At 44.8% G+C, this 14,109-nt stretch overlaps 1 protein-coding gene across 2 annotated transcripts in view; it reads left to right on the plus strand.

Annotated features, from left to right (window-relative positions):
- The first annotated feature begins 3,904 nt into the window (after positions 1-3,904).
- LOC136425711 (kinesin-like protein KIF23) overlaps positions 3,905-14,109 on the plus strand; it is a 79,494-nt gene continuing 69,289 nt past the window's right edge. For both annotated transcript variants that reach the window (XM_066414644.1, XM_066414645.1), the window contains exon 1: positions 3,905-4,054. In XM_066414644.1, coding sequence (XP_066270741.1) covers positions 4,044-4,054 — 11 coding nt within the window. In that variant the 5' untranslated portion in view covers positions 3,905-4,043. The remainder of the gene's footprint in view (positions 4,055-14,109) is intronic.

Genomic DNA, 14,109 nt, shown 5'->3' on the forward strand with positions numbered 1-14,109 from the left:
AAAATTGGATATCCGAGTACCTGAGGGGTGAGTGTCTTCAGAATTTCTTACGTATATCATATCAACAATATAGAAACTAAAGGCATCTGATTTAAGAAAAGCCTAAAATTCTTGCACGTATTGCAGCTACAGATTGAGCAGCAGTAAAAATCTGCAGGTAAAATTAGTACAGATACAGAAAGTATTTCCTTTTTCACCTACGGAGAAGTCACAAAACTTCCCAAAGATTAAACCTCAGTCCATATCCATGTGTGCGCACATCATTCCCCAGTGGATGTACGTAGGAGGTCAATCTTAACGTAATGTAAATTGCCCCTTAAAGCTTTGTTCGGCATCAATCAGTCTCTAAAGGCCCCCTCTCATTGGGCTCCGGCACTGCGGCGGCACTGCCACGGCAGATTTCTACGGCACCGTCGCGTTTCGTTCACCAATTTTCATTTGCAAGTACTCTCACTGACGTGCGGCGCATTTGCGTTTGAAGCCCAGATGAGCAAGTTATTGAATGAACTTTATTGTTCGACAATCGTAAATGGTACAATGTATGGCACTGAATCAACAATACTGCAAGGCTAACCTATCCTACAATTATAAGTACAAAACATTATCGATAACAGTGTATGAATTACAATAAAGCCATGTATGGATTATTTTTCCCTCGCTTTTAGGATGAAGTATAATGAAATTGACCTATGTAGGTGGTATAAGCGTTGGACATGACAACAATACATCGTTCTGTGTACCAGATAGGGTGAAGTTAGTCTTAGTAGTAATACTTTGCAGCACATCTCTCTCCTTGCCATAAGTGGGACCGGACATGGCCATCACAAATTGCAATTTATCTTCAATATTTTCGTTACATGTGGGACACAATCTGTGGGTGCCTGGTGTGTTGTGGTGTCGATCCTTTTCAACTTCTAGATAACGTGCGCTGATGTAGTTACTTCTTACAAACGGTTTATTATGAATTGATGTGATAAAGTCTTCCCTGCCAAAGTGATTTTTGATTTTTAAGTGGTTCCCTCCAGCCAGGGAGAAACGTGAGTTTAACACTTTCTTTAAATGTATATCCAAAACGGTTGGTATTGACAGTCATTTTCTTCCCCGAATGATGAAGTGTCGTATGTTTTTTAAATAAACCTGTTAGTAGGTAAATTATTTAATCTTGGCGAGAGTATCTAATAAACTGTGTTTGACTATCAACGATCAATAGGTATTCCGCCAATTCACCCCTTACGGCGAAACTTTGAGTAGAATTTGCGATACAGTGTCTGACTGGTATATCAAGTTCAGTTTATCACTGTACTGTATTTCTTCAATGGCACAAGAGCGGGGCGAGTGCATGTAGACGAGTGGTCTGATTCATTTCCTGAGCGACTAGTCTACCAACTTCCGTACTGGAATAAATGTACAATGATCTAATTTTAAGTGTGATAAAACAATATCCCAATGAAAATATCAGAAGTTCTACAGCTACAATCATCAACCTCACTACAATGCAGTAAAATAGGTTTAACCAAACTCTTAAACAGATCAATGGCTAGGGAAATGAACCGATTGTATTTTGATGGTAGTGATGTCAATTAATCAGAAATCGCAGTGCTAGCTGTTAATGGATCAAATTACAATGCAAAATCAATAAAAAATGCATCAAAAACTGATTTCAAATGATAAAAAGATTTTCACTTATGACACTTGGTACAACAAAGGTAACATGTTATAGAATATACGTATAACCTTGAAACTGACATATCGTTGGGTAACATAAATTCGGGATTTTTCCGATAATGGTTGACTGAAATCAATCTAGCAGAACAATAAACCATCATTTTTTTCTATTATTCTGTCAGAATCATGTACTATCTTTGCACTAATCATATGTATGGTAGATTTCTCTCTAGTCGTGCTGACACCATAATATTTCAACTTGAAACTACCGTCCGCCGCACGCACAATGACGGTGCTGTCGGACAGGGGGGCACATTAATTCGGGAGAGAAGATTCGTCTTGAATATCTTACCGCTAATCACATTTTATACAGCAGCTATTCGTTCCATCCTTGGCTTGAGGAGAGTGCTATGGATATAGACGTGTCCACTAAAAGAATACACGAAAAAACGGCCGTACCGCACACATCAGGCCTACGGGAACAACCCGAGTGTTGAGTCGGTAGCTATAGAACGTCAAAGTCGACATCCACCGTCATGGCAACGTGTACATTATTCATAGGAAGTTAGCCGGATGCCGTAGCATTGATAATACTACTATGTCAATGTATTCCTTGTTGTGTTAGGAGCAAACTTTGAGGAAAATATCGTCCTCAGTCCACAATCACACGCAACATTTAGACAAAAAAGTGTTCCTCACAAACCTTTGTCGTCTGCTTGACAACAGGATTCTGGGTAATGATATGGCGGCGGGAAAATACACGTGCCGTAGCTTGTAGCAACAAAGAGGGGTTTTGATGATTGATCACACTTAGAGTCCAATTGCAGGTCAGCAATTTTAAGAAAATAAGTTGTCTTGTAAATGATTGTGTTTAGCAGGAAGCGGATGTGACATTTGTCTTATAAACCAGCCGACAATGATGTAGTGTGATTCTCCCACGAAGCCCTCAGACTGTTCCAATAATAATAATAATAATAATACTATCAGGTGTATTTGCAGCCAGTGCCACAGGCAGGTACCCAATGTGTAGGGTAATGAGGCTGTTTAACGTGTTCGAGGCACCTCCTCGAGCACGGGACCCCCGTTTTACGTCCCTCCCGGAAGACGATTTCGTGGAAAGCTTCGTGAGGCTACAGCAATCCGGACGTCCTTGGTTGGTCTCCCATCCAAGCACTGTCCGGACCGCGCGTTGCTTTACTTCCGAGATCGAGGGATCTGGGATCGGGTGTATCCAACGCGCCACGCGGCCGTAGTATAAGAGGGCCTGCATGCCCCTTTTACGTAGAGCGTAATCGGCCGTTTTAATTTTACGTAGAGCGTTGCCGACCACTCCATAATTTAGCGTAGAGCGTAGGGAGGCTTTTCTGAATTTAGCGTAGAGCGTAGGGAGGCTCTCTGAATTTAGCGTATTACGTAGCCGGCCCTCCGAATTTAGCGTAGAGCGTTGTCGGGACCCCCCCCATGCAGGCCCTCGTATAAGGGACGGAGAGTTTTTGTCCTCGTCGCCTTCTAATGCATGCTTATCGAAGCTTTTCAGACAGTGTTCTGAATACGTTAGTCTGTCAAGTTTGCATTTCTAGCGGTATTACTGATGTTGCATCTAGCACATATCCCTAAATACCCCGTTTTCGAAAAATCCCGAATTTAAGTACCCCACGAATTTATGTTACCCAACGTTATCACTTTTTATACAATAGCGCGCGCGGTGAGCTCCCGGCGAGCGCGCGGCACTTTGCCACTTGCGTTTTTTTTTTCAAAATTTGAAAAAAATCGCCATTTCAACCGGCACGCCGGCGGTGTGGACCGGCACTGGAACGGCACTGGGACGTCACTAGGACGGTACGCCGAGGTCTGTGCACGGCACTGCGGCGGTAGCCATTTCCACGCTACCGCACGCTACCGCCACAGTACCGCAGCCCAATGAGAGGGGGCCTTACGTATTCACATGTAGGTAGGGGGGCCTGGTGGAGGCTAACCTTTCCTCCCAATATAGGGACACCCTATGGTTACGTTTCACGAATCAGCAAGATGTATTCTCAGTACAAGTATGTTGTAATATAAATGTGTTTGATCCTAACTACTAGCGCTTATACATGATGACTATCAACCCGTTTTTATGGCACTCGGGTTTGAGGAAAAGTTTTTATTTTATTTATTTTTTGTTGTTGCAAAAATCATTCCTGTCACTAAAGACTCCCATTCTGATTGGTCAAGACTATTATGCATGCTGATTGGTTGGGGGTAAATTTGAAAGTGGCAGACACTACAGAGGTGGCTTCATGCGCGCGTGAGCTTCTAACAGTTCCTTGTGCTTACATTTTTTGGATTTCGACGACCGGTCTTGGGCTTGACCGCTCCAGAAAGAAGAGCTAGTCAACATGAAACCGACGTAAGTATAGATGTCTTTACTATCATATTTTAGCGCCCCAGTTCTCGATGCGCTCAGTTCTCACGTTTCCAAACAGAGGCCCATTGAGTACTACCGGTAGTAGTTAGCGGAAACGAAAATTATATTCTCCAGGTTGTATTATTTCAGCCAGTAGGTACCCATGTGAGTAATGAGGCTGTTGTAACGCACTCGAGGCACCTCCTGGAACACGGGACCCCCATTTTTCGTCTCTTCCGAAAGACGGTGCAGCTCCGACAAGGATACCCTTCCCGGGATTCGATCCGGGGTCTCCCGGATCCAACTAATATAATAGTTTGGAAACAGGAGACGCAACTGCATGATAAAATTGTCAAAAGGAGTTACAAATTACACACAAGACGGGAAAAAATTATATCCATGAGCATAGTTAGATGTCTTGAAAGTCCACTTCTCTTTTTCGTTTCAGCTCTGGCCCCGGTTTTGAAATATGTGACCATAGCATAAAAGAAACTACTGCGTCCTGAAACTCCACCGCATATAAGTAATAACGTTAACGCTAGTTTAGTTACGCTGTACTACGTCTTAAGAAGCTAATTCCTTTCTTAAGTATCCTGGCAATGTATCGGGAATAGAGTCCACGAGTTCTTGTTTTCGTTTATGTTTCCGAAAGGAGGTTTATCTCCTTGTTTACCGTCAAACTAGTTAGAATTTGCTATGCCCCCCTCCCCCGGCTGCATAATTTACCACGGTGGATCTCCGTCCCGGGCTAGTCCATTATCCGTTCATGATGCAAAAATCAAAACTGTTTGATTCATTTCCGACTTAAAACGGTTTACATTTTGCGTTCACGATGCAAACTTGCACTCCTGCTCAAGACGGTTTGCCAAAAATTTGGACTTGACAGTACCAGAGAAGAAGAAGAAAGGTTTGCCATCGATTTGCATAACGTTAAATACAAACAAGATGTTTTAAAAAAAGCTGGCCCTGGGCAGTATGTGACCAAAATAATTTGTGAGAAGTTGGTTAGAGGGGTTGAAGTGTGCGTCCTTTGACATGAATTTCCTTGATCATGAATAACTTAGTATAGACGATATCGTTCCTTTTTTAGTTTTTACATGTATAATTTTTTGCCGGTCATAATATAAACTTTATTGACACAACAAACAGTACAACAACTTCTGTACTTACCTTCTACTATAAACTTACTAGGCCTAGAAACAAAGTAAGTCGCCAAAGTCTACTTACCAGGGTGCGAAATACCCGGTTGCGCACTTGCGCAGCGCAACAATATTTCGGTTGGCCCAACTTATCTCTTAACCCAGGTTGCGCGGTGCGCTACCTGAATTTTGGGCCGGAGAAATCGATTTTGCGGCAATTACTTGACGAAGTAGAAAATAATTGGACCAAGGAAGCTCACACACCCGTGTGGTGAGCACACACACTCGCTCTCAGTCTCGTAAATTTTCAAACCAAAAATATAAATCGACCCCCAACTAAACAAGTTAATAAAGTTACCGATACTTTTTCACTCGTTTGCATCCATAGTCAACCTGTTTTAATGTGCCTGAAACGCAAAATTCGTCGGAAAGAGAGCGTGGCTCAGCGCTCGGCTCTTTGCCGCCATGTTGAATTCATCGACTCTCGCTGGATATCGCGTGATTGCGCGAGAGTAATGACTTGCAATCTGCAGTACCAGCAACAACTGGTAGAGGGCAGTGTTTGAGTTGCTGTGTATTTCTATGGGCGAAATGTTGCTAGTGTGCCTTTTGGGGGCAAAATTAAAAATTGCAGAAGTGGAGATGGAGACACTTTACTAATAATAAGCTGGGATTTAAAAAATCTTTACTTGGCAAAAATGATTATAGAATAAACTAAGTTGTTAAAATGTTGTGACAGTGAGATAAAAACTGGACAATGACATCGACTATAATTGTATTTATCTTATGATTATCATACATGTATATCATTAATAACCCACCTGTGAATTTTTCAATAAGAAATAAAAGTTATTTTATTCCGGGGGTACTTTTATTAGATTTTGAAAATATGCCCAGTAACAACTTTTATGTGAGGGATGAGAATAATGTACAGGTACAAGTCCTATTGCAGTGTAACTATTGCAGTGTAACTCTTCCTAGAGCAGAAAAAGCAAAAAGTCTATGGGGGTTGAAAAAAGGATTTATTTGTACTAAAAAAATAGCCGTGTTACACATGAATTGTATAAGTTTGTTTGTTGTGGGTTGTGGTGTTTTATTTACATTGTAAATCATTGAATTTTATTTTGAAACAAAAGCACATTTTAGCGCCAGTTATATTGTTAAAGGCTATTTAATACTATGTAGTACTACTTACAAAATATAATTTCAAGAAATCAGTGAATTTTAGGTGGGGCAACCTGAAATTCTGACGGGCAACCTAGCTCTCTACCCAGGTTGCACACCGTGCAACCTGGCTCAAAAAAGTATTTCGCACCCTGCTTACTAAACAATAAAAGCTAACATCCTTAAATATTTCATGTTGCTGAAGAACAGCTTATCGATCATCGTTTTAAGTTCGTTTTTTCCTTATTTTATTAATGGCACTCTTTATTCATGTTCACAATGCTATCGCCGTGGGGTTGGGGTTTGTGCACGTGAGAAATTTGTGCGCGCGTGCATGAAAAAATAAAGTTCATGAAATGTGTCAGAAAATGTGAGCTACAAATTCCTTAGTCAGAAAAATATTACCCTATGATATAATTTTGCATCTGTTTCCTTAATTTTGGGTTAAGATTTGTAGTCCCTTGGGAATAAATGATGACTCCCAAGGGATTTAAAACATTTTTGGGAGTTTTCAGCTTTAAAGTTAAAATAAGATGATTTGCAATTGAGTATACTTTCTTTATACTATTGTTGCATTCTACAGTTCAAAACCTTGTTCATTCAATTTTCAAGTGATTTTCAAATGATTTTCAAATGTTAAGTTTTCACATCCTAAAAAGTTTAAAATTGGCACGTGAAAGAATCTACTTGAGAAAAGATGACATTAAGCTAATAGAATAGAGAAAAGCCTCAAGTTATTACATTTTACAATACATATATATATATGGCCTCCGTCGGTCAGTATTGACCATGGTAAAATCCTAATTCACAACAGCCCTACAGCATCGACTATGGCTAAACAGCCCTATACGAGAATGGCAGTCTCTGCCACAAAAATCACATCTGTAAGCTGACTCAGTTCTGTTGCAAAGCTCTTTTCTGCGGATCCGCTTTTCTTCTGCGCTGTGCATCAGTCTGACTTCTCCTGATTTGAGCTGTCTGAACAGTGTGCATCTCCACCTGGAACGGTCACTTGCAAGGTCCTCCCAGTGCTCCGTATCAATATCTAGAGCCTTCAAGTCCCTCTTGCAGACATCTTTGAAACGCAGCTGTGGCCTCCCGGTACGTCTCTTTCCTGAGATCAGTTCTCCGTAGAGAAGGTCTTTGGGGATTCGGCCATCCTCCATGCGACGGACGTGGCCTAGCCAGCGAAGTCTGCGCTGCCTGAGCAGGGTGAACATGGTAGGGAGGCCGGCGCGGGACAGCACTTCGGTGTTGGTCACTTTGTCCTTCCATGATATGCCAAGGATACGGCGCATACACCTCATGTGAAAGGCGTTTAGCCTATTCTCCTGCTTAGCATAGGTCGACCACGTTTCACTCCCATAGAGAAGTGTGCTGAGAACGATGCGTTGTACACGGCCATCTTTGTCTTGACAGAGAGTTTGGGGTTCTCCCACACTCGAGTGGTAAGACGGGCGAGTGTAGTTGCTGCCTTTCCAATCCTCTTGTCGATCTCCTTGTCCAAGGAAAGATTGTTGCTTGCCGTGGATCCGAGGTATGTGAAGTGGTTCACAGCCTTCAGTTCATAGTCACCGATGGTGATGGCCGGGGGTGCTTCTACATCCTGGCCCAGCACTTCTGTCTTCTTAAGGCTGATGATCAGACCAAAGTCATTGCATGCCCTGGAGAAGCGATCCATCAAAGACTGGAGTTCCTGCTCTGTGTGAGCTGCAAGTCCGGCGTCATCAGCGAACAGTAGATCTCTGATCAGGGCTTCCCTTACCTTTGTTTTGGCCTTGAGGCGGTTGAGGTTGAAGAGTCTGCCGTCGGATCTTGTGCGGAGGTAAATTCCTTCAGTTGCTGTTCCAAAGGCTTGCTTCAGGAGCAGGGCAAAGAAGATCCCGAACAGCGTGGGGGCCGCAACGCAGCCTTGTTTTACACCGCCGCGTATGTCAAATGGCTCAGACAGGTTGCCACTGTACAGTACTGTCCCCTTCATGTTGGTGTGGAAGGATTCGATGAGGCTCTGTAGCTTTGGTGGACAGCCTATCTTGGGTAAGATCTCGAAGAGGCCGTCTCTGCTAACCATGTCGAACGCCTTGGTGAGGTCGATGAATGCTATATGTACAGGGGTATGTTCTGTTCCCTGCACTTCTCTTGCAGCTGACGGAGGGAGAAGATCATGTCGATCGTCGATCTGTTGGCACGAAATCCACACTGCGACTCGGGGTAGACACGTTCAGCAAGCCGTTGTAGACGGGCTAATACAACTTTCGCGTATACCTTGCCGACCACGCTGAGTAGTGAAATTCCCCGGTAGTTGTTGCAGTCGCTTCTCTCTCCCTTGTTTTTGTAGAGGGTGACAATCTTGGAATCTCTCATGTCCTGTGGGACTGCACCTTCCTTCCAGCACTGACAGAGAAGTTCGTGTAGCGGGAGCAGTAAGACGGTCTTGCAGTGTTTGAGTAGGTCGGGCGGGATTGCGTCACTGCCTGGTGCCTTTCCTGTGGACAAGCTGTCAATGGCTTTGTTGAGCTCATCCAAGGTTGGCTCAGCATCTAGTTCATCCATGGTTGGCAGACATTCGATTGCGTCGAGGGCTGAGGGGGACACAGTGTTTTGCCTGGAGTAGAGGTCCGAGTAGTGTTCCACCCATCTCTCCATCTGTAGCTTCTTGTCTGTGATCTCTTCCCCAGTGGTGGACTTAAGGGGAGCTGTCTTGCTCTGGGTTGGTCCAAGTGCCCTCTTAATACCATCATACATACCTCTGATGTTTCCTGTTATGGCAGCTACATGGATGTCTTCACTAAGCTTGCTCCAGTACTCGTTGGCACACCGTCGGGCTGTCTGTTTGACTTTGTTCCTTGCGGCTCTGAGGACGTGGAGATTCCTCTCGCTGGGTGTTCTCTTGTACTCTGCAAGAGCAGCACGTTTGGCTTCTATCACGGGGGCCATCTCTGCTGACTTGGCATCAAACCAGTCGTGTGACTGTGTGGTCTTCTTTCCGAAGGTAGCCATGGCTGTACGATGCATCACGTCTCGCAGATCATTCCACTTCTTTGTCGCTGACAGTCCAGATGGCTTGCTGTTAACTTCCTTCTCAAAAGCAACAGTAAACTTTTCCACGTTCTGGTTGAGACATTCATCTGATATCGATGCGTGGCTTTCCCGGCTGTCTTGCGTGGTGGAATTTCTTCGGTTCCATCTTGAACTTGCAGCATACCAGGGAATGGTCTGTATCGCAGTCTGCACTCTGATACGCACGTGTCAGTAGCACGTTCTTGAGCGAGGTCCGTCTTGTCAGGATCAGGTCCAGCTGGTGCCAGTGCTTCAAGCGAGGGTGTCGCCAGGAAAGCTTGTGTTGGGGCTTGGTCTGGAAGTACGAGTTTGTGATGCACAGGTTGTGATATGCGCAAAACTCCAGCGCTCGCTGTCCATTTTCGTTCATCTTGCCAACACCAAATTTTCCAAGGCATGCTGGCCAGGATTCATGGTCGTCACCCACTCTTGCGTTGAAGTCACCTACTCTCACCTCTCAAATAAACGTACCGGTACGTTTATTTTTTTTCGCCAATAGTTCCACCCTGTACGTTCTTATTCTAGACGGTACGTTTATTATTTTTTGAAAAATTGAGGCTTTGCAAACCAGGAATCCCTCTAAAATCGTAAGTTAAGGTTTTTCTGCCCATATTTCCCCGGTATTTTTGCTCGTAATTCGCTATTTTTCGGCCTACCGGCGTTGATTTTCTCGCCGCTTTGACGGCCCTGTGAAAAGTATCCTGGCGGCACGCCTTTATACCTCGTAACATATCGGTCGATATCGCTATGACGCTACAAAGTAAATCGGAAAATAAGACGCGACATTGACATTTTAAAATACAATTTTCATATAAATAACTTTGATAGTCTCTGTTTACATCGTAAACCAAAGCACGCTGATCAAAAACGTATGGTCAGTAGGGTGCTCGCCTACACAGGGAATAATAATTTCCTGACCACTATATCCGTAGTATCGGCAGCGCGGCGGAAGAATTATTTGTTCGCAGAAGACATGTAACACGTCAAAACAACAATCATAACTTAACTTCCCTTGTGATATGTGTTTTGAGGCCACAAAATCTCTAAAACGGCAGAAATATGTCCGATATGATTCGGTAAACAACAGCGCGAAATCGCGAAACATGGCCGCCACTCTCAGGCATGGCGACAGTAAAACTAGCAGCATATTGCGTAGTGCGGATACCGATCTTTAAAATGATACCGTAAACGCATGGAAATATTATATTTTTTGGGCAACGATAGACACACAGCGCCATATTTATTTTCAGTGGGTTCATTTTTTTAAACAATCGTAAGATTTTCCCAATTTTGGCGGTTCATCGCGGGTTTCTAGTGTCAACACGTAATGGGTAACTTCTTAGTATGTGCGGTCTGTGACGTTGAGCTACTTTTACAGTCGATCTCTATTCAATATTGTGGGATTTACCGCGGGAACTCGAAATCCGAGCGTCTCACTTTGTTTTCGACGCTATGGAGCAAAAGTTTATAGACATATTTCTTCTGTGGAAGGACTGTGTTCATATTTTTTGTGGTTGATGTCTTTAGAAAATATGATCAGGTACATTTCATGATCAGGTGTATTTCCCCTGTATAAATAAAATAAACTTATAAACTTATAAAAATAACTTCCCGGCTCCACCATCCTCAGTAAGGTGTTCTTCACCGCGAAGCCTACTCCGTGCTCCCTGGGCTCATTGGACCCTTTCCCCTGCCAGTAGAACGTGTAGTCCTGCTCCTTTAGAGTGCCTGAGTCAGCAAGGCGTGTTTCCTGAAGTGCAGCTATATCCACGTTCAGCCTCCTCAATTCATCATTGATAACAGCTGTCTTCCTGGCATCATCATCTCTGCAAGGCCAGGCATCATAGTTCGAACGTTCCATCATCCCAGTTTTAGAGCTGGTCTCTTTTGTTGTCTTTTGTTGCCGGGTGCGGAGATGACGACCTACCTTTTGGAGTTTATCCTATTCCCCGCACACCCCACGAGGATAGTAGACCGTGGCGAGACAGCACCTTATTGGCTGGGGGCTGCCCAGCTTGAGGCGGGCGGTAGCTGTCCAATGGGACGCGAGGATCCCTCCCACCGTCGGTAGCAACCCCTGGCGCCACGCTCTACGCCAAACGAGCGATGGCTTAAAACCGGTAACTGTTGCTGCCCGTGTTGTGTCGACACCATTGGTGAAGCTGGAGTGTCCTCTCCAGTGTATTGTCCGGGTTTGTCTTTCCAGTGTAGGGTCTGGTAGGATTTTAGCCCGGGCGGGATGATATGGAGGACGAGTTGTTGCCCATGCAGCATGTCCCCCCTCTCCACGTCACTGATGGGTCCAAAGGAACAGCAGAGCTGCTACATTTTGGCACTAGTGCCGTCGCAGGAGCTGCCAGAGCGATGTTGTATTTAGCATCGAACTGCCTTCGGGGCTCCGACTCCGGATTTATCCTCAGGGTGTTCTCCTGAAGCCTTTCCTGTGTCCAGGTATGCCGCAAGGCAGCGGAGGTTTGGGATCAGGGTTTCCCTCCCTTAGATGTGTTGCCTTCCCAGGCTGATGGGCCCCGTCTGCCCAGGTGCGGTAGGTCAGAGGTCACATACATTTTAGCAGTAGTAAGAAAGTATTTGTATACATCATCGGAGTTTGACACACAGGCTGTGAGCTAGTTATGGTCAGACTTCAAGCATTGAAATAATCAGTAATTGATATTCTCAAGTAAAGTTATGTGCTTTACAATACAAAGCCTTATATAAGTAAGTTAACCATGTATTTATGAAAAATCTTAGTGATTTTCAAATGTTCAGGTTTCAAACCTAAAAATTTCAACTACAGTATTCCCAAGAGACCTATTCTCAAGGGACCTAGAAATCAGATGTTTTCAGACAGCAAATACAAATTACAAATGAAAATTGTATCACAGGTAGATCTATAGAGCTGTGTACCGGTACACTGTACCGATACAGTACCGGGTACAATCAATTAGGTACAGGTCCAAAATACCTGACCCTGTTGTATTGGTACTGGACCTGACTCAGGGGATGGCCACTTTGACAGATAAAACTAGAGTTCCACGACCTCATACCTTCGCCAGGCACAAAGCAGATAAGGATGTGATCGCGTACCTCAACGCATCAATCCAGTCAGCGGAGACGAAGTACCCCATGTCCGGAGTTGTACTACTTGGTGACACCAACCAGCTCAAGTATAAGCCATTGTGTATGCGGACTGGGCTGAAACAGGTTGTCTCGCGTCCAACCCGAGGTGAAAATCAGCTGGACTCGATTTTCACCAATCTGTCTAAACACTACAGTAGTAAACCTGTACATCTCCCTCCATTGGGAAGTTCTGATCACCAGGTACTAGTGTTACCGGGCACGCCATGGGTAAAGGAGCCTGTCTTCGTGCACCGCCGGAGGAAATGTACTACCGAAACAGTGCGTTCGCTTGGACTGGCACTGAACCTCGCTGATTTCTCCCCAGTGGAAAACACTCCGCATGCAGAAGAGAAAGTACACCAGTTCTATTCAATTCTGCGTCCACTGCTCGACAGCTTGCTACCATTCAAGAGGGGGAAAGTCACCTCCAGGGACAAGGAGTGGATTACCCCACGTATCAAAGGACTGATAAGAGAGAGGCAGAAAGCCTTTATGTCAGGAGACACTACCAGCTTCAAACGTCTACGTAACAAGATACAACACTACATGAAGACAGCTAAAAGATCTTTCTACGAGAAAGAAGTAGACCATCTAAAACACGGTGACACACGCAAGTGGTACAGTCTTGTGAAGTCCTTGATGGGAGCTCCGAAGAAGAGAGAAGGCAGTTTGCCGACCCCTGGAATAGACTGTGATTCACTGAGTGAACACTTCTCGTCCGTTTGGTCGAATGTTACCCGTGACATACCGAGCACTGCAGACGTCTCGGACCAGCTTTCCACTGGATCATTGCCAGAGCTCAGTATAGGACAGGTTAAACTCCAACTCAGAAAGCTCAACCCACGCAAAGCTACCGGAGACGACCACATTCCGATATGGATTCTGACTACTTTCCATGAGGAACTTGCTCCTGTGCTATGTAACATCTACAACTCCTGTCTACAACAGGGCATATTCCCTGAACAATGGAAGTCGGAGTTGGTCGTTCCAGTACCGAAGACATCTAAACCCAAGGGCCCTGAAGAATACAGGAGGATTTCCCTTACCAGCTGTCTAGGTAAAGTACTGGAATCGTTTGTCCGTGTGCTGTTACAGAGAGACACTGACCACCTGATCCATGGCTCCCAACACGGGTTCAGGCTGGGGAGATCAACTGTGTCAGCCCTCAACCACATTACGCAGACCTGGCACGACGCGCTCAACAATAAGCCGAAAATGGATGTACATGTGTCATTCATCGACTTCAGCCGGGCGTTTGATACAATTGACCACAGCAGTCTTTTGCATAGCTTGGCAATAATGGGGGTGAGACGGGACTTGTGGTGTTGCTTGCGCAGTTACCTGAGTGACCGTGTACAGCGTGTCAGGTGGGGTTCGCGTGTCTCCTCGCCACGCCCAGTACTCGCCGGAACACCTCAGGGTGGGATCATCTCGCCATCTCTGTTTGTCCTGGCTATGAACAGTCTTGACAAAGGCATCCCGATCAGTGTAGCCCCAGTTAAGTACGCAGATGATCTGACAAACACAGAACTGCTCTTGGGATCACTACCAGGCCAGATGCAACTTGCCATTAAC

The sequence above is a fragment of the Branchiostoma lanceolatum genome, chromosome 19, assembly GCF_035083965.1.
Source record: "Branchiostoma lanceolatum isolate klBraLanc5 chromosome 19, klBraLanc5.hap2, whole genome shotgun sequence".
NCBI lineage: Eukaryota > Metazoa > Chordata > Leptocardii > Amphioxiformes > Branchiostomatidae > Branchiostoma > Branchiostoma lanceolatum.